Source organism: Xenopus laevis, chromosome 7L (genome assembly GCF_017654675.1).
Source record: "Xenopus laevis strain J_2021 chromosome 7L, Xenopus_laevis_v10.1, whole genome shotgun sequence".
Lineage (NCBI taxonomy): Eukaryota > Metazoa > Chordata > Amphibia > Anura > Pipidae > Xenopus > Xenopus laevis.
The window spans coordinates 91310838-91331609 of record NC_054383.1 but is presented as its reverse complement, the minus strand read 5'-3'; the positions used below and the strand labels follow the sequence as shown (position 1 = coordinate 91331609).

At 39.3% G+C, this 20772-nt stretch overlaps 1 protein-coding gene across 1 annotated transcript in view; it reads right to left on the bottom strand.

Annotated features, from left to right (window-relative positions):
• noc2l.L (NOC2-like nucleolar associated transcriptional repressor L homeolog) overlaps positions 1-20362 on the bottom strand; it is a 57569-nt gene extending 37207 nt beyond the window's left edge. The window contains exons 1-12 of the mRNA XM_018225976.2: positions 20175-20362; positions 18647-18808; positions 18259-18439; positions 17171-17302; positions 15537-15654; positions 11372-11459; positions 10218-10296; positions 7695-7805; positions 7233-7346; positions 5670-5858; positions 3439-3578; positions 1441-1552 (exon numbers count right to left, since the gene is read on the bottom strand). Coding sequence (XP_018081465.2) covers positions 1441-1552; positions 3439-3578; positions 5670-5858; positions 7233-7346; positions 7695-7805; positions 10218-10296; positions 11372-11459; positions 15537-15654; positions 17171-17302; positions 18259-18439; positions 18647-18808; positions 20175-20347 — 1599 coding nt within the window. The 5' untranslated portion in view covers positions 20348-20362. The remainder of the gene's footprint in view (positions 1-1440; positions 1553-3438; positions 3579-5669; positions 5859-7232; positions 7347-7694; positions 7806-10217; positions 10297-11371; positions 11460-15536; positions 15655-17170; positions 17303-18258; positions 18440-18646; positions 18809-20174) is intronic.
• Between the last annotated feature and the right edge of the window lie 410 nt (positions 20363-20772).

The following is a 20772-nucleotide window of genomic DNA, read 5'->3' as shown; positions in this document are numbered from 1 at the left end:
GGACTAATCTGTTGTTCCAAAAAAAGTCTCTTTATTTCAGTGTTCAGCATGGGAGGGCCCTGATGGTTTTTCCTGGAATCCCCCCGATATCAGAAGCACAGTTTTTCCACACATATTTTACTTTTTTTTTTTTTTTTGCTTATACATTGTAGCCACAAGGCAGTCAAAGTGAGATGTGGTTAAGAGATCCATAATGTGAGCCGGAGACAGTGTGTGAAACCTCTAGCGGAAGCATGCAGAAGGCAGCAGCCAGGAAACTGCAGGGGGTTATAGCGTCGCGGAGGGAGAGCTGAAGAGACTTGGCTGGCAGGAGACAGAAGGATGTGGGTGGGACGGAGGCTAGCAGCTGTAGAAGCATTTGCTTCAGCTGACTGAATAACATCTTGGCTACAAGACACTATGAGCATAGCAAATCTCCGGTACTTCCCATCTCCATTCCCTTTGCAACCAGAAACTAGACAGAGGTCAGGACATCCAAAACCCTCCACCCATAACAAACTCTGTAATGTGCCATGGGATGGATGTGGGAAGTGGGGAGCATGGTTATATAGAGGGATTTCATGCAACCTGGGAACTATGGAGTTCATAGGCAGGACACAAAGAAATAGATGAGAAAAGGTACGAAAATTAAATTGGTCTTGGACAGGCTACACATGCTGCAGAAGTTGCTATGGGAAAAGCACAAATCTTTCTGTGAAAAGTCCTGAATATCCTTTCAAAAATAATTTATCATATAACACAGGCATGTCCAAAGTGCGGCCCATTTTCAAATTTACACCAGCCCTCAGCCGCCATCATGAAATTAATAATAATGAGGCCCCCCAGCACAGTGCTATCTGGAATCCCATAGCAGTAATATTTGGGCACATTAGTGAAATAATCTGCCACTTGGTCTATACTGCTGCCTGTGTGCTGAAGGTGTTAGTAATAAACACATACTGGCACGTAGAGACGCACTGTTTTCACATACTTGTTTAGGGCTGAAGGTGTCAATAGACGTACTGACGTGCCAGTACAGTAAACTAAAGAAGTATGGCGTCACTACGTTCCACTATGTGTCTATTGCTATCACCTTCAGCACACAGGCAGCAGTATAGACCTAATGGCAGATCATTTCACTAATGTGCCCAAATATTACTGCTACGACTAATCGATTCCTGTAATTTAATGTTAATTGTTCAAAGAACGTCAGGCTGAATGGTCGGCAGCACACATTTTCACCTCACCAAATCTGGCCCTCGCTGCAAAATGTTTGGGCACCCCTGATATAACATATATCAATATATATCATATATATGTAGACACATGTGGCTCCCACAAGCTACTGCTGACATGCAGCTCACATTACCTGCTAGGGGTATATGGAAATTGTAGTTCTACAACCAATAGAGATGAGCATGGTCATCACTGTAATCATGTAGATAGAAAAGAAGTACCTACCTCTAGGATGAAGGGCAACACTGGAATGAAGACTCTGGTACTCTCTGACAGCAGTGTTAATGCTCGTATGCAGTGAAAACGGAGTGGTAAATAGCGCATAGTTGGGACAAGCCTGGAACAATAATTCAAATTAAAAGAAGTACTTCATCCTGCCCAGGGGTGATTCTGGGCCTCAGGCTGCCCCACCACTAAAATTCTGTGGAATTGTGCTTTATGCACTAAAATTGCTGAATTTCCAGTTCAATAACTGGAATTTAGGCTCTTAAAATACCAGGAATGGCTTTTCACTACCATTGGAAATGTTGCCTCATGGTAGCTGCACCCTAATCCTCCCAATACATGGCGCAGATATTATTGATGCAAAATCAGCAATTCATCTAGGGTGGTGGTGAGCATGCAAAGTCCAAAAACATGCTGGATTGTGACCTTTTTCTGCACTTTGATCCATGTTTGCAACATAGTAAACTTATTTTCTTCCATCATGCAAATAAAAATGATGCGGTTTCTCTTTAAGCAAGCACTACATGTTACAGCAATCATATTCCCTATGTTAGGGCAATGGCACATGAGGAGAGTAGTCCCCCACAATAAATCTCCTCTTCTGCGGGCCACTAATCTCATCCAAATGCTTCCCCACCATCGATAATCAACGTGGTAAAAGATATTTGGCGTTTTTTATTCTGAAGTCACCTCAAGTTTCCTCACAAGGCAACTTCGGAAAATCAAACAGACATTTCCGACGAGCCTTCACAAGGGCGACTAATCTCCTCGTGTCATAGACCTTAAAGCAGGCCCGGATTTGTGGAGAGCCCACCAAGACCCAGGCCTAGGGTGGCATGTTGCCAAACCACAGCCACATTTGGTTCAGAAACACTGGGGAGGAACAGGCGATAAGATAGTTTTTAAAATTTCTGTATGCCAATCCCCATTGATCCGGTCCTGATAATGAAAATTTAATTGAATAAAAGGGAGGGTACTGGGCACCGAATGACAGTGGGCCTAGGGGCGCCTGTTATGTAAATCCAGCCCTGCCTAAAAGTTCATGAATAATTGATCATTCTGAACACTTTTGCTACTTCCGATATTTTTTTTCAATGCGACAGGAGCAATACAACTGAGCAGGAGTCAAGAGATACTTTACAGCAGGTGGCGCAAAGGGTATAATATTTTATGATATTGGCAGTGTAAAACTGCTAATAATATAAAACCTAAAACAAATGTAAAAGGTAGAAGTTCTCAGAAGAACACTGCACAATTTTACTACTAAATGGTACATGCTCATTGGTTACTATGGGTTACTGCACCAAGACATTCTTAGTTTCTTCTCTTACATAAATACCATATGGGGCTTATGTAATAAAAGTTGCAACATTTGCCACAGGTCTAATGGACAGATCTAATGGGCTATAGCAGTCAATCAGCAGGAAGCACTTACTGGTCACCTGTTTAAAAGAAAACATCATATTGGTTGCTATGAGTTACTGCAACTGGGAAAACTTTATGACTTTGGGGTATATGTCCTTAGGTGTTTTTACATTAAAACTATATTGCCACCTGCTGGTGAAATCACATAGCTACATAGCTTTTGTGCACAATTATCTAATTGTGTTCATTAAATCAGGAACAGTTAACTAATATTGCTGTCAGATGTTATAATCTGAAATAGGTAATATGAAGTCTATGTTAGAAATTTTATTCTGATGTGTTTTCCATACAGTACATACTTATATAGTTTGTTGCACTGCAATATAAATTAGAGCTAATCTCAGTCTGCTTTATGGGCCTGTAGCTACAGAAACCAGCACAATGAACCAAAGAATATGTTCTTTTCTCCATCCAGACCTAGATCAATTAACATATTTGCTGCTGCAATGGGGATTTTATTCTTCTCTTTTCTTTATGAACCCCGTTTGTGTTTATCTTCTTTATATTAAACACGGACATATTAGAATTACTGTACATAGGACATTTGTGAAGGTGATTTATCGATTTACCTACCTGATGCAGCCCATTATGACCTGCACAAGAGGATAGATCAGAGGCTCCAACATTTCACTGGGATGGATCGTACTAAGCACCCGACACCAGAGGTACAAACAGTGAATGTACTGCCAGTTATACACAGACTGGTAAGCCATCTGTATTAATAAAAGAAATGAAACCGATAAAGCTAGCAAACACATGAACTTCAATTTAAGGGCCAATAAAATAAGTAACTTGCGAGACTTGTGTTTTCTACTTTATTTAAGGCAGTGATCCCCAACCAGTAGCTCGTGAGCAACATGTTGCTCTCCAACCCCTTGGATGTTGCTCCCAGTGGGCCTCAAAGCAGGAGCTTATTTTTGAATTCCAGGCTTGGAGGCAAGTTTTGTTTGTATAAAAACCAGCTGTACTGCCAAACAGAGCCTCAATGTAGGTTGACAATCCACATAGGGGCTACTAAATGGCCAATCACAGCCTTTATTTGGCACCCCAAGAACATTTTTCATGCTAGTGTTGCTCTCCAACTCCTTTTACTTCTGAATGTTGCTCACAGGTTCAAAAGGTTGGGGATCCCTGATTTAAGGAATAAGGGTGGGTTACAGTTTAGGGTTAAAGATGTGTTAGGATATTCCCCTATGTTATAAAACTGTCAATTTCCCCCCCATGTTGTGGCATAAGCTGCCTTTCTTGTTTAAATTTGAATGAATTCCCCATGTTGTGGGTCAGAAGTGCATGCAGTACAATGCAGGCCCAGACTGGCAATCTGTGGGTTCTGGCAAATGCCAGAGGGGCTGTTATAAGGTGCCATAGAAAGTCAGTATTTAGTGGGCTGGTGGGGGCTGTTTGGGCCTCTTTGTGGGCTGATTGGGCCTCTGTGTACTTGAAATGCCAGGGCCTATTTTAATTCTCAGTCCAGAACTGGTCCAATGGCAGCAAGAGACTACTAAAATACCATAGAGGGTCAGATCCAGTCCTCGAACTACAGCTCTGTTGTTTAAATAGTTAAGTCCTACTCTCTAGTTTTTATTTTATATTATCCCACACTGAAGTAACGATACTAAATCTATTTGCAAATTTAAGAATGACACTGAATTAGCACCTATTCCTTTTATTATTAATGCATGGAATTCAAATAGTGAAAAAATTCAGCATGGTGTAAACTTTCTAGAGGTGATGTACCAGCTAAGCAGATTTCGGCAAATGAATATGAATATAAACGTGGACATTTTCTAGGATTTGTACTAGAATGAAAGCTCTTCTGTAAGCTCTGATCCCTTGTTTATGCTGTAACTTGAATTGTTTGTCAAATTGTTTTAAGACTCCTATGTATAATAAATTAAAATAAACCACTGCATAACTTGTGAGCAGCTGGTGGTCAGAGGTTGATTGCTTGTGAAAGCTTCACAATGAATATACGTAGGATATAATTATCTATAGACCAATACAGAAAGTGGATTGGACACAGATCCAGACACCTCAAATAGTATTAAACCTAATTCTATTAGCCTGTTAATAAAAATGCCATCCATGCTGCAACTGCCTGGCTGTCTACAGCCTGAATCATCTTATTCTGGGGATAAGAGTGCAAAACATCCAAGGATCTGATAATTTGCACGGTCTGTGCAACAAATAACAAAATAACCACAAAATGTGACATGGGTCATTTTATTGTTGTTGCTTTTAGAATCAACAATATATACCAAACATACTGCATGAAAACAGCCACCATGTTGCAGTAGCAACTATGACCTGAATTTTTACCTACTTATAAAGTTTTAAAATCACATTGAATAAACCTACAACAATTTAATGTAGCAATAACATCTCTATAAAGGAATCGATATATTATTATAAAGTAGTAACTGTCATCATGCTTGATGAACTGGGCATTTTAATTCCAGGGCCAGCACATTCCCTAGTTACCAATCCATTTCTAGTAGTAATACATGGCCCCATTTAATCCAAAACAAAGTTTCTTACACAAATCTCCTATCTCTAACATCCCAACATGCCCCCTCATTCGTAAACATGGCTCCTCATTACTCACACACAACATGGCCTCCAAACACCTACGAACAACCTGCCAATCCAGTTGGAAATGTCCAAACTGGGATACCATAGCTCACTTGAAGCGAAATACAGACTACGCCATAACTTATGAGGAAAAATGGCAATAATTTGTCCCAATCCTGTAATCAGCATGAACCAGAGAGATGTTTGCTATAGATGGAACATTCCAGTCTCACCTTCTTTTTGAGGGTCATGGCACTGCGCAGGTGGATAGCTAGCTGCCGGATGTACATGAAAATATGTTGATAAGAGGCCTGCACATCTAGGGAGTACATCTCAGTCAGAGTTCGCTGCATGAAGTTGATCATTGGTAGAACATTGGGTGATGTGAATTTGGAGTTCTTTACATATGAAATATACATCTTCTACAGGAGAAGAAAAAAACACACAGGTGGGATATATATAACATAAAACAATCATTTTAAACAGTTATATGTTTATCTGTCCGTTAAAAGGATCTCTTACTAGATCTTTAGCCCTTTAAATCACCCCATTATGGCCATATTATAATTTGAATATATTAATTTAAATACTTTTTGGATAATTTTATCAAAAGTTCAGATCTCTGTCTCTTCCTTAGGGTGGTGGCACATGGGGAAATTAGTCGCCAAGCAATACATTTTTGCTGAATAATCTCCCCAGATTTAAAAAAAAAAAAAAAAATCACAAAAAGACCAATACCAAATTGTTAGAATATCACGGTCTACCTCCTAATTGAAGTTGAGCTACCCCTTAAAGACTTTTCTGACAGCTGGTAAGTGTTTAACGATTTGAAACATTTATCAATGGATTTACTGCTTTTCTCAATGCCATTTCGTCAGAACATGTTCAACTCCATTCTGTACTATGGGGTGTTAGTGGTCACGGACAATTGCAATCTCTTTAACCACACCAGATTAAAAGGGGTGGTTTACCTTTAAAGAGATACTGACATCAGAAAATAACCTTTTTTATTATCTATCATAACATTGTCTTTGAATGCTATCTATACTTTTGCCTAATGCTTTTACATGAACTTTCTTACTACCCTGTTCCTATATGAGGGGGCTGCGATATTTGTGCAGTAGGAGTCTGTTAGCATTACAAAATCTAACTGACAGGCTGAGATGGGAGAGTCAGGTTGGCAAAACAGTCAGGTTTAGGAACTCTAAGTAATAATTACTCACAAAAGCATAACTATCAGCAAAAAACGATCAACATGACCTATGAGTAACTTTTGATTTAGATTAATATTTTGAAAAGAAAATTTTTAGTGTCAGTATCACTTTAAGGTAACTGTTATTATGCTATAGAATGGCCAATTCTAAGCAACTTTTCAATTCATTTTCATTATTTTATTTTTTTTATAGTTTTATAGTTATTTTCCTTTTTCTTCTGACTCTGCAGCTTTCAAATGGACGTCGCTGACTCCCTTCTAAAAACAAATGCTCTGTACAAATACAAATGTATTGTTATTGCTATTTTTTATTAGTGATCCTTCTATTCAGGCCCTCTCCTATTCATATACCAGTCTCTTATTCAAATCGATGCATGGTTGCTAGGGTAATTTGGACCCTAGTTACCAAATTGGTTAAGATGCAATTGGTTAGTTACCAAATTGGTTAAGATGCAAACGCCTTTTATAACCAAGTACCAAACATTGTGATCCTTCAATAGAAATGAACAAGTAATCAATCAGCCCCAAAGTTCCATTCTCTAAACCATGCACACAAATAAAAAGGAATAAACTTTGGCCTTACCTTTAACACTGGGTCAAGATATGTATCTTGTCTGTGTCTGCAGATTTTGTTCAGTACTAAAAACGCCACAACTCTGACGGTTTCCTCACCACTGCTCCACAAAACAATACATTGCTATATATTTGAGAGGTAAAAGAAGAACTGTCAAATGATCTAAAAATTATTATAAAATTATGATATTTTTAAATTTCTAGAATTGCAAATTTTCCACTCAACAATCGTACATTTTAAAAATGGAATTTTCATTGTTGTTGCCATGATGTTCAATACAATAACAGTTTTGTGTTGAAAGCTATGGGACACACAAGGCATTTTCATTGCTGCTACTGCTCCCAAGATATTAATTGTGGGATTTATACCAGAAGTTACATAATAATGAAGCTGGAGTCTTGCAACTGAATAAAGTCACTACAGCGCAATGACTAAATAATAACAGTAGCTTTAATTCATATTAAGCCTCACCTTTAGAAGAAGTCGAGTTTGCTTTGGAAAACACAGGAAAAAATGTACAATATTATTCACATGTTGCAGAACCGCTGCTCCCACAGTAGCCTCTGTCAGACAAGTCAGCAGCTGGTTGAGAGAAGGAAGGAGTAAAACTTAACTTGTGTGTTATGAATGTTAAGATTCAAGAAGGAAGCAAAAATAATTATTATACTTGTAATTCACATTAGGGAAAACACAGAAGCAAACTAGGGACTAAAACATACTGAGAGAGAAACATGGTGCTCCAGAATAAAATGTAAATGACTCACCAAATAGTGACTGTGGTCTGGGTGCACCAGCCCCAGACCCCCAGCTTTAGGGAGCAATACGGCAAAGGATGTGAAGAAGAAGAAGCAGGGCTGACTCAAACGGATCCACAGGACCAGAGAAAATTATTTAAAAAATAATTTTATTTATACACTATGTGGGTGCGAAACACATAGGCTGGATGGAGATGCAAATATACATTTTTTAACTTTGTATAAATAAAAATTTTTTTTAACTAATTTTCTCTGGTCCTGTGGATCCGTTTGAGTGCCAGTCGGCCCTGCTTCTTCTTCACTAAAACATACTGAACATTTTGTTCCCTTCTTAAAAAGTTAGTTACTTTTACCCCTTTCATTGCTTACCGCACTTGAAGCTACCTGCAAGCATGATTGGGATTTACTAGTAACACATAAAAATGTAAGCGAGAACTGTAGAATCTAAGGTGATATTACGGTTTATAGCAGGAATTTGGGGGTCAGGAAAATTACTCTTGATCTAAAAGGACCACTTGATTGTTTTAGAAGGTTGTTGTTTCTTTTAAATTGTGTTGATGTGTTTAATGTTAAGGGCTATGCTGCAGCTTTCCTCTATTGGTCTTGGATACTGTATAGGCAACTGAAGCTGTATTTGCTATTTTGCTTCAACAAGCAAGGTTACAATAAGGGTGGTGGCACATGGGAGATTAGTCGCCAAGTAATAAATCTTTGCAGCTGTGGGAAACTAATCTCCCGAAATGCATTGGCATAAGTATTGCTTCGGTTTTCCAAAGTTGCTTCAACAGTTAACTTCGGGTGACTTCGTAAAACTGAAGCAACACATATGCCATCCTGCCGGCAATTCACATTCTTGCCAGTAGGTAGGCATTTCCGGGAGATTAGTTGCCCGCAGTAGCGGAGATTTGTCACTTTCCAACTAATCAAGGAGGAGACAAAGGTTTTAACTTTTAATAAACTGTATCTACAGAGACCATGGCACAAGATACAATCAACAAGAGGCTTATCAGGAAATAGCTATGAGGTGAAGACATACCGAGCTACTAGTAGAAGCTACAAAATAGACACTAATGATAATTGGCATTGCTAAGACACTACATGTGGTTAAGAAGAGGCAATTCTCAGTATTGTCTATGACAGGGTAAGTTATAGCCACAACGAATAGCTGCTACTAGTAAATATATATTTACTAAAGTAAAGTATATGTATGTATGTGAAAAAAAAAAAAAAAAAAAAAAAAACCGCACTCACAGGACTTTTGAAGGTGCAAAATCAAAAAATATTTATTTCAACGTTTCGGCTATTCACTTAAGCCGTCATCAGGAAGTGATGACGGCTTAAGTGAATAGCCGAAACGTTGAAATAAATATTTTTTGATTTTGCACCTTCAAAAGTCCTGTGAGTGCGGTTTTTGTTGCTTTATCTATGATCTATTATAACCAGCACCTAGGCAGTAACAATTGTTATGTGTGCACAAGATCTTGGTCTTTATATATATATATATATATATATATATATATATATATATATATATATATATATATATATATATATATATATATATATATATATATATATATATATATACACACACACACACACACACACACACATATATACATATATATACACATATATATACATATATATGTCATATTATAAAACTGTGCTGCTGAAAATATATCCCATATTTGACGTATGTTTACTCAGTAGTGCTTATGGGGAAAAAAAAGACACAAAAAGTAACACTAAATTGGCAACAAATTTATATATGTTATATTTTATTAGGTATCTTTCCATTTGGGTCCTCTCCTATTCATCTATACAGTCTGTCAATGATACTACTGCCTGTTGCTAGGATTAATTGAACCCTGGTAATCAGGTAGTTATTGAAATTACAAACTGGAGAGCTGCTCAAGAAAAAACAAAATTAGCAATTGCCTTAGAATAATATCACAGCCTACGACATTCTAAAAATTGTTAATTCAAAGTTGCACTACCCTTTTAAGAAATAGGAATGAATACATTTAAACACATTTCTACTTTGGATGCATCTGTAAACGGTAAAGGATTTGCTAGGTCTTCCCTAGGTGCACTTCCTTCCAATGGATGAATTCTTATTCTCGCCCCACCGGGTGCATTAGCCCTACTTTAGTAGATGAACACGTACAAATGGTCCCACGCCTCCATTTGGTGACCATGTCTCTCTCAAGAAAATTCACAAGCACGGCAGACTTACCTGGATGAGAGAGTTCAGGTACATTTTAATGTCTAAACGAAGCTTCTTCCAAAGTGCACTGCTAGAGGGATTTACCAATCTGTAAAACAACAAGACGAACTAGGATGAGAGATGAAAGCTCTAATGGACAAGCAAAGATGAAGTGTTCACCTCATATATTCAATTTCTTGTTTTCCTTTACACATATGTTAACACATGTATACTCCGAGCTAAACTCTGTACAACAAAAAAATGGCAGACTTTCTTGTGGAATTTATTGGCAGATTATAAGGCCTCTGAACCTTCACAACTTGAACAAGCCAAAATGTAGTGACGCGATCAGCACAAAGTAGGCATGTCTGGCAGCAACTGATTTAAGAAAGGCAGAACAATGGTATATATGCATCTCTCACCAGTTAATTTTTGTTGAATATTCTGTTTTTTTTCTTCCAAAATAATGTATCATCGAACAGCCAACATTTGCAAATGTACTAAAATGAGTAAACAACATATGGGAGCATAGGTCGACATCTTCACTGCAATTTTTCATATGATATTGTAAAAGATTGGTGCTGTCACAACCCCAGCAGCTACATCAGCGTCAGCAACAGCTAGCACCAGAGTAAACTGGGAGCACAGGAAAATGTGTGTCCTGCATAATCTGGGACATTTGAATACAGAAGCCATTCATAGTGATGTGCACAAGATAAGGAAAAGCAGCAAATTACATAAAATCTGTAGAATATGTTTGCAATGATGCTGCAACCCCAAAAGCGGTATTGATGTCTTTAAGAAGTTGAAAATAAAAGTTCACTTCTTCTAATTGAACGGGTGTTTGGAGTGCTCGTCCATTACTTTCTATTGAGAGACATCACCACTTGCAAATATCTAAAAATATGGCTACAAATCGGGACTTTACCTTGACATAAAATGCCAAATACCACACAATTCTACTATGCATATGAAAACTTAAGCAGCATTTACTTCTCTCCTTCCATTAATAGTTCAGCTTTTGAGAGTAATAACACAGACCACAAGGGTCCTGTAGAGTAAAGGTACATAAAATAAATGTTATTGGGCTAGTTGGAACCTAAAACTTAGGCCACATCTGAAAGTGTCTGCATTCTTTACAGTTCCAGTGTTTAGGCAGAACAATTTAAACCCCAAGAACTTACTTTGTGCCCTTTGCAGGCTTCAGCTGAAGCTTCTTCTCTAAGTGTACAAACAAGTCACGGATACAAAAGGACACCAAGGCGTTGAACACTAAGAAAGGAACAAACAAATATTAAAGGAACTTTCAGGCAGCGTCTAATTAGCCTGCATGATTTATTCCACCTCCAGTAAGACAGTAAATAGCAAACTAGAAACAGGCCCCCTCCTAATTTGCATTCAGTCACTAAGCAGGCAAAAATATTGGTACCACATTATGCACAGCTTAGCAAGACAGTCATGATTTCAATATGCACAGTTTTTACACATATGTACGGGCACACTATAGACACATTACAACATTATAATACAGGAGCTCAAGTAAGATAGTAACAGATATGTATTCTGTAGGATTGTAATTTACTGGTCAATTACACTTAACCTTTGAGTTAACTTTTAGTATGATGTAGAGAGTGATATTCTGAGACGATTTTCAATTGGTTCTCATTTTTATTATTTAAGGTTTTTGAGTTATTTAGCTTTGTATTCTGCAGCTCTTCAATTTGCATTACAAACAATCTGGTAGCTAAGACCAAATTACCCTAACAACCATACATTGATTTGAATAAGAGACTGGAATATGAATGTGTAAAGTAATGTTTGGTTTCATCCGTTAATTCCTGGGTGATGCTCTCAGCAGCCAGTAGCAATTCATTAAGCCGCCATCTTTTGTTTGTGTGAACGATGCCCCAATCCGTTAATGTATGAAGGATTGCTGCGTGATCAGACCAAGAGATTTCCGTGATATCTGTATGTTTTATGAAGGGTAAAGTTTTAGGGTTAGTTAGCCAGAAATCTATGCGAGAGTAGGTTTTGTGGGCATTAGAATAAAAGGTGTAGGACCTGTCGTCTGGATGTTGGATGCGCCATACATCCCACAGTGACGAATTGGCCATAAAGGCGGTAAGTGGTCTAGAGGGTGGAAATGCTTGGGAGGGGTGATGGTTGCCCGATCTATCGAGGCTAGCCTGCGGTGTAGTATTAAAGTCACCCCCAATTAGGATATAGCCTGAAACATTTGCGGCTAGTCGCAACTCTAGGTCATCATAGAACAATTTTTGTCTGTCACTAGGAGCATAAACCGATACTAGGGTCGTATCTCTATTATTCAAAATACATTCAACTATCAAGAAGCGCCCCCTGGGATCTCTAACCACTTTCTTCTCTACGAAGGGTGTATTCTTTTTAATGAGGATCGCCACCCCTCTTTTTTTGACTTGATCTGAAGCATAGTAGCTTTTGGTGAACCCTCCTGCCCAGTGTTTGGGTTCCTTTCCTTTAATGAAATGGGTCTCCTGCATATATACTACATCCCCACCCAATTTCTTATAATAATCCGCTGCTAGTCGTCTTTTACGGGGGTTGTTGAGACCCTTAACATTATGGGATATTAGTGTCAGATCCATGGAGGTCATCAGTATAGGTAGGCTGTGTTAGAGGGGACCCAGGAAGCGCTTCAAACAATTTGTGACACGGTGACAACATAATAACTGCACAATGCATGAAACATAAACAAAAACAAACAAAATATGTGCTTGTGAATGGCTGCGCCCACAAGCCAAACAGTAGAACAAGTAGGGGAACGGTCTCTGTTTCCCTAATCGGAGCGGGCACATTCCCACTATAACCTTCCAGGTAGGTGTCAAGCATAGGAGGGTATGTACTCACGCCCGAGCACCCGCTGTAGTGTCAGACACGGATGAACAGGTAGCCGAAGAGGAGAGGAGAGAAAAGCTTCAGCTCTGTAATGTGGTCTAGGTTGGCGGTGCATCCGGAGGCCTTGGAGCCCGGTGCGGCTTGGCTGAAGCCCATGTTGAGGTCGGAGGGGGTATCCGTTTAGAGCTGGTCGGTGCAGTATCTTCTGCCGGCGGGATTCCAAGAGCTGTCAGCAATCTATTCTGCTCTCGCAAGTCAGAAATTGCGATGGTTCTCCCGTTGTGATTAACCAGCAGTTTGAATGGAAAACCCCAGCGGTATCTCACTTGATGTTGGTTTAAGAGTTCGGTTAAGGGTTTAAGCTCCCTCCGTCGTTTGAGCGTGGTTGGAGATATATCAGCATAGAGGTGGACGACCGTGTCGTCATCGAGCTTAGTTTCCTTATTAAAAGTGCCACGCAGTAGCAATTCTTTAGTTTTGAAAAAATGCAGCCTCATTACGACATCTCTGGGTGGATCGCCATCCCTGGGCTTGCCCCGTAGGGTGCGATGGATCCGGTCAATTTCGAGCTGAGCAGGCTCAATGTCCGGTAAAATGGTCTGAAAAAGTTTCATGACGGTTGGTTCCAGGTCCGTATAGCTTTCAGGCAGGTTTTTAATGCGCAGGTTGTTGCGCCTTGAGCGATTCTCAAGGTCTTCCTGCTGGTCTTGCAAAGCAAACAGGTGTCTCTTTATATCAGAGATGTCCGCCTCCGTTTGAGCGCAGTAAGCTTGGAGCCCTACAATGGCTTCCTCATTGTCAGTCACTCGCTCCCCGAGGGCCGTCACCTCCGCGGTAATTTCCTTAACCGTCCTTTGTTGCGAGACAGTTATAAGCTTTGCCAAGTCATCGTATAAGGCCTTCAGGTCTTGTTTGCTAACCTGGGCAGTCGTATCCAACGAGGGCTCTGATGCAGCCGCCTCGTCGACATCTTGGCCGCACGAGGCCTGGTCTTTACGTTTAAAGAATTCGGCCACCTCGCCTGGCTTATGGGTGGCTTTCGGTTTAGGAGCCATCGGACAGTTACCGGTCAGTATCCTCTCGGTATCGGAGCTGCAAATCCGTTTATCGTGCTTATGTACTGGGTGCTAATGAAGCGGGTGGACGGAGCTCGCAGATCACGCTGCCATTCAGGTAGTCAGCTTGGCCACGCCCCCCCTGAACACATTTTTTGCCTATAGTTTAAATCAAAAAAATTCTATAGTTTTTGAAACTACTTCTGTTTCGTCCTTGTAAGGTTTTCCCTATTTAGCAGAACAACAACAGATAGTTGTGATTAAAATTGGCAATATTTATGTTCAACCCAAGACTTATACATTAAACTTGTGTTGAAAAGGGGTACCCTTCAAGAGTATGTCAGGAAAATGGCATTAGACGTAGTAAGGTCTTTAAAAAGTACATAACATCAAAAACTACTTACAATATTATGAAAAGCAAGTAAATATATTTAAGTATTGGTAAGGTCGCACCAATAATATGCAATGCAGCTTGGTCTCAAATGCTTAAAAATTACATTTTGATTATATTAATGTCAAAGAGTGACTAAGCTGGTAAATGGTATTGAAGGCCAGACAAGCTATGAATGTTTACATTGACAAGGAGTAATCAAATGGGGACATGATAATATATAAATATCTAAGGGGACCATTCAATACACTCACTGATGCTTTATTCAGTAGACCAGGAGTGCCCATACTTTACTAATGCAAGGTCTACTTTTTGTGATGTTGTCCCATTATGATCTACATATTTAAAAACATTGTTAGCATTCCGTTCCATGGAAAATATTATTATATTATGCATAGTGCTATATTTAACAAACAGCTATTTCTTATGTAACCTTAACATAATAAATATCTGAATGAAAAGAAAGAAATAGGAAGATGATATAGACAGGCTGTTTGTTCACAGTGTCTTGAGATCTACTGATCACCAGCTAAAGGTCTACTGGTAGATCCAGAGCTACCTTTTGGCCAACCGTGCCACGACCCTACCAGCAAATGTGAGGTCATCCACTGAGATTTAAAAAAAAAATCAAGGTTTACAAGAGAGGATGCTCTCTGTCTGCAAAGAAAACACAGATACACTCCTTGTCCCAGCTCTGTTGATCTGCACAGCTTCCTCTTGCATGCATATACATGCAGCGTAGTGGAGGTCAGCCCAAAACCACGAAAGCAGGCATATTTGGGCCGACCTTCACTCTGCAGTGAGTGCCTGCACGCAAGCTGTGCAGATCAAAAGAGCTGGGGCGGGGAGTGGATCCCCTTCTTTCAGCCTAGTAAAAAAAACATGCAGGCCAACAGAAGTGGAACCAATTACTCCATCTGGCCCTAAATGTTCAAAAATGAGTATTTAATTTGTGTTGAAAGTGCTCAAGCATTTTCTGTTTATGATAAAAGCAAACAAGCTTACACTTGTGGAAGTATTATGACTTACCTGCACTGTCAACGACCTTGAACTTGCTGGGATCATCGCCTTCATCACCCCTTGTGGTTGCTACAGCTGCTTTAAAGGCTTGAGCAACCTCATGGAATAGCCTGGGCCTTAGATCTGTCTAAATAAGTAATAAAACATCCTTCGTTAGTCATACAAGGCAAGATCTGATCATTTGTCAAGGTGACTAAATGAGTAGATCTTTACCTAATCTGGCCACCAACACAGTGGACCAAATGGGGTGATCCGATCTCTGGTCCCCTGGGCCAAAGATCAGATCATAATGGAAGCCATTGGAAGAGAACTGCATCAATAAACTGATGGGGGTCCTTGGCACTTCAAACTCACTTCTCTGAGTCTAATTGTTGTTTCAGTATATATCAATATATAACAGCCTATGCCTATTTAAAGGAATAGTTCATTGTGAAAAGAAAAACTGGATAAATAGATAGGCTGTGCAAAATAAAAAATGTTTCTAATATAGTTAGTTAGGCAAAAATGTATATAGGCTTGAGTGAACAGATGTCTAATAAAACAGCCATAATCCAACTTCCTGCTTTTCAGCTCTATAAATCTGAGTTAGTCAGCGACTTGAAGGGGGGGGGGGCCACATGGTACATTTCTGTTCAGTGAGTTTGTAATTGATCCTCAGCATTCAGCTCAGATTCAAAAGCAACAGATATGACCCATGTGGCACCCCCCTCAAGTCTCTGATTGGTTACTGCCTGGTAACCAGTCAGTGTAAACCAAGAGAAAAGCAGGAAGTAGTGTTCTGGCTATTATGTTACAAATACAGTCACTCCAGTCTTTATACATTACATTTTCGGCTAACTAACTATATTAGAAACATTTTTTATTTTGCACAGCCTATTTACCCAGTTTTTATTTTTACACTGAACAATTCCTTTAAGTTACTATAAGTTACATTATGGTAGAGAGTAAAGCTACAGGTGCACTCAAAGAGCACTCGACTGCTAAATGGAGTATTCCAATGTATATATTTATTATATGTGAAAAGAGGGTTTTGCATTCACAAAGTCAAATCCATGGTTAGTTTTTCTTTTCTTAATAAACATTTTTTGGCATATTGATAGCATCAAATATTACACTTGCTCATAGTTACTACAAGCTCTGTGACTTTAAACCCATACAATAAGATTGCTTATACACAGATATGCATGTTGTGTGACTGATTAGTAATGCATATGCAACTGTAGCATTAAACAGTGCTAAACTGTTAACAGAAATGCAGAAATGACTTGTAATTTGTATTGTGATTTATACAACTCAGCAACTGGGCAGCCACTTTCAAAATACTTTCAGCATGGGTGTTTTGACATCCGATACCTTCCGTTCCCGACGCAGCGCAGGCGTCATGTCGGATTCGCTGAATCTAAGGTAGGTAATAGGAATGTCGGACATTGTCGCAACGTGGATCCGACACGACTGTCAGATGAAGACGCAACATGCAGCGTTCGCATCCGAATAGTATAAAGGTCACAATACAATCTAATGACCATACTACACAGGGCATATTGATAGCAGCAAATATAACACTTGCTCATAGTTACAACAGTGCAGATCTGTCAATAGGTGCTTGACAACAGATTTTACAAGATTTGTCCAACCTTACTTACCTTGGCTTCTGACTTCCACTTATCCACCATCTTAATGGTCACAATGATCTGCTCGAGTTTTTTCCTCTTCTTCTTTTGAGTACCCTCTTTATTTTCATCTTCATCAACATGATCCTCATCTCCAATCATTTCCTTCAATACAATTTTAGGAAAAAGAAGAATGATAGTTTTGACATGAGCATTTGAGTCTTAACCCAGCCCTAAAATGTTGTAAAATAGAGAATACATTAAAAAAATGATCTCTTGACCCATCTGGTATAAAGCAAATAAAAAGAAAACAGGTATATAACTTATATTTATACAAAAAAGGGGCAAGTCTAAAAAGAAGTTTCCTTGTTTTGCTTTCCACGCCATAGACACCCTTTTATATCTACATTATTGCTGACCCTGCATCATGTGCGTTCCAGTGTGCTAACAAACACCATGTAAATCAGATGTATCAAACCCCAGGAAATGCCCCTAAAGTGAGAGAGCATAAAATGTTCAAAAACCGTCTGTGCAAATGAAATGGGAAATTTTGCTGGCACTTAAAGGGTTAATCAACGCACACTGGAAATTGGCTTAGAATTACATTTTCTCTCATTATACACAAAAGATATCAAAAGTTTTTAGGTGGCAAATCCGTTTAAATACTATCTAAAACTGTCTCCGTGCTTGTTTTTTCGAGCAGTTGACCGTGGTGGTCAACTGCTCGAAAAAACAAGCACGGAGACAGTTTTACACCAGAGGTCCCCAATGCGTTTAACCCATATGCCAAATTTGAACGTAAAAAAGTTTTGGAGAGTAACACATGCATGCAAAAAGTTCATGGGGGTGCCAAATTTGGGCTACAATTGGGTACTGGTAGACCATATATGGACTGGCAGCCTACGGGAGGCTTGTTTTGGCAGTACTCATTGTTTTTTGCATCTAAAGCTTGCCTTTCAGGAATTCAAAAATAAGCACCTGCATAAAGTTGAGGAAAGAGGGATGCAAAGAGTTCATATACGCATAGGTCATTAGCAGTATGATCTGAGTATTATGGCAGCTTTATCTTATTATGCATGCTTATTATGCTACTGAAGGGTGCATATTTTTCCCTCCCTTACCTCCAGGTGATCAGGCAGTTGATGAGCACCACTCTCTTCATCTGAGCTGTCAGAGTCATCAAAATTGAGCAGTTTTCGGTCATTGTCCTCCAGAAACCTATAGAACGCAGGATCTTTTTCCTTTAGGCGGGATAGCTGGCCCTTGTGTTCAGAAGCTTTACCCATTTTCTTTTTTCCTTTCCTGTTAATTAAAGAAAAGGAAGAAAATAATTAATGTATATTTCTTTGCCTATACAGGGGCAAAGAAAGAAGAACTCTCTCTCAACACAATTCTGTGCTTCCAACCCACTAAGAAGCTGAACAGAGCTAGCCAGCGCATACAGTATATAATGTATCCGACACTTCAGGCATGAAAAAAAGCATGATGCTAAAACTCTTGCAGACTTACTTTTCCTCATTTTTACTCTTTAGAGGTTTCTTCTGTTTCACTTTTTTTGCTGTTTCCTCTTTATCCTGATACTCCTCACTGATCTCCTCGGCAGAGTCCCCATCACCCTCTGAGTCAAAACCTGAAGTTAGAAATTCATCTACATTGAGGTCAGCTAATTTCCTAGATGGAAACAAAAAGTAAAAAAAAAAAGTTGTTTCAAATTTGCATATATTATCTTTGTACATGGTGGTCTCTTCTACAACGTTAGAACATCAACAAAATGGACAGTTGTGAATCACACCTAAGTTGTGCTTAAAGTAGAACTAAACCTTAAAAATTAATTTGGCTAAAAATGCCATATTTTATATACTGAACTTATTGCACCAGCATAAAGTTTCAGCTTCTCAATAGCAGCAATGATCCGGGACTCCAAACTTGTCACAGGGGGTCACCATCTTGGAAAGTGTCTCCGACACTCACATGCTCAGTGGGCTCTGATCAGCTGTTGAGAAGCTAAGCTTAGGGGATGTTGCAAATTATCAAGCAGAAAATGAGGTTGGTCTGTAATATAAGATGATGCTAGAGTCCTGATTATTAAATTCTGGTGCTAATTGTTCTGGTTTTTGTGCTGCCATGTAGTAATTATCTGTATTAATTACTAATCAGCCTTATATTGTGACATTTCTATTCTATGTGTACTGTCTATTGTGAGTCTGTCCCTAAGCTCAGTAAGTGACATCAGCACAGAGCATGTGCAGTGAATCAACAGAAAAGTAGAGGAGGAGCTACTGGGGCATCTTTGGAGACACACATCTTTCCTGCTAAAGGGCTGTGGTTGCCTTGGGCTGGTACAGAAGCCCAAAACATAATGTACAACATTTCTAGCTACTTCTTTCAGTTACGTTTTAGTTCTCCTTTAAAGTTTGGCTTTTCACACTATTGTGCATGTGCGCCTTTTGCTGAGAAGCAGGTAGGGGACCGTTCCATTGGGTATCCTGGGCTGGTGCAGTTTCATGCTATCAGACAACAGGCCATGGTATCAGGTACAGGGTTATAATCACTGGGGTTTATCAATATTTGACACCCTCCAGTGATTTCATTTTCTCCTTTAATGGTAATGATAATAAGGGCTCAAACATATCTGTAGTGGATCATTATCATTGGCAGCCGAATACAGCAGTCAGTCTAGGTGTTGTCACTGAGCCCATAAGTGTTGTGATATAAATGTATGCTTAAAATGAATGTTACTATCCTACTGGCTAGTTTGCTTTTAACAGACCAGTGAATGAGCATCTTAATTAAACGTATGCTGTCGTTTGTGGGCAACAAAATGTCAGTCATGTATGCATACAAATAGGTTTCATGGAAACTAAAATTCTCACAAATACCACCAGAAGTGACAGTAAATCATGAAGGGAACGATCCCTGACGGTATGTATATCAGAAATAGGCCACACTCACACACAACCCTAATAATAAGCACTGAACGATATTCACTCGCGTTCTAATTCCACTAAAAATCCTGCGTTAGGTGCCCAGATCTTACCTCTTGCCGGAGGTCGCCATGCTGCGCTTTCCTAGCCACGTGCTTAACTCTTCCTGTCCCACAATGCCACGCGGCTTCCAGACAAGTTTTGTGGTTGCAGAATTGGCAACTGCTGAAAGTGTGAGCGGGCAGCAGTCCTGTGGGCGTCGATATCTTAGCATACTTTGCCCCATAACGTAGCAATGGAGATATAATAAATCGGTTTGTGTTGGACTGCAATCAAACAAACTTAAAATAAAGCGACGCAATCTATTACTTATGTGTTTATGAAAATAGAATGGGTGCGGGAGGGCGCGTAACAGTAATGCGGCTTCAGTGAAACGTCATCACAGCGGTTGCTATGGATGGAGTATTTATGCTAATTTGTGTTTGTCTGTAGCTGCCACCCACACAAAGTCTCTGCTCTCAATAGTTAAACAAAAAAGTATAATTATGTATAAGTATAGTTTTAATAAAGTATATATTTTTTGTTTCTGCTTGGGTTAACTTGTGCCAGAGAATAAAATTACATTTTTTACCTGGCTGCTATGAGAGCCTCTTCTACTGATTTGGATGCGGTGGAATGAAGCAAATTTAGGTTTCTTCGTATTTTGATGGT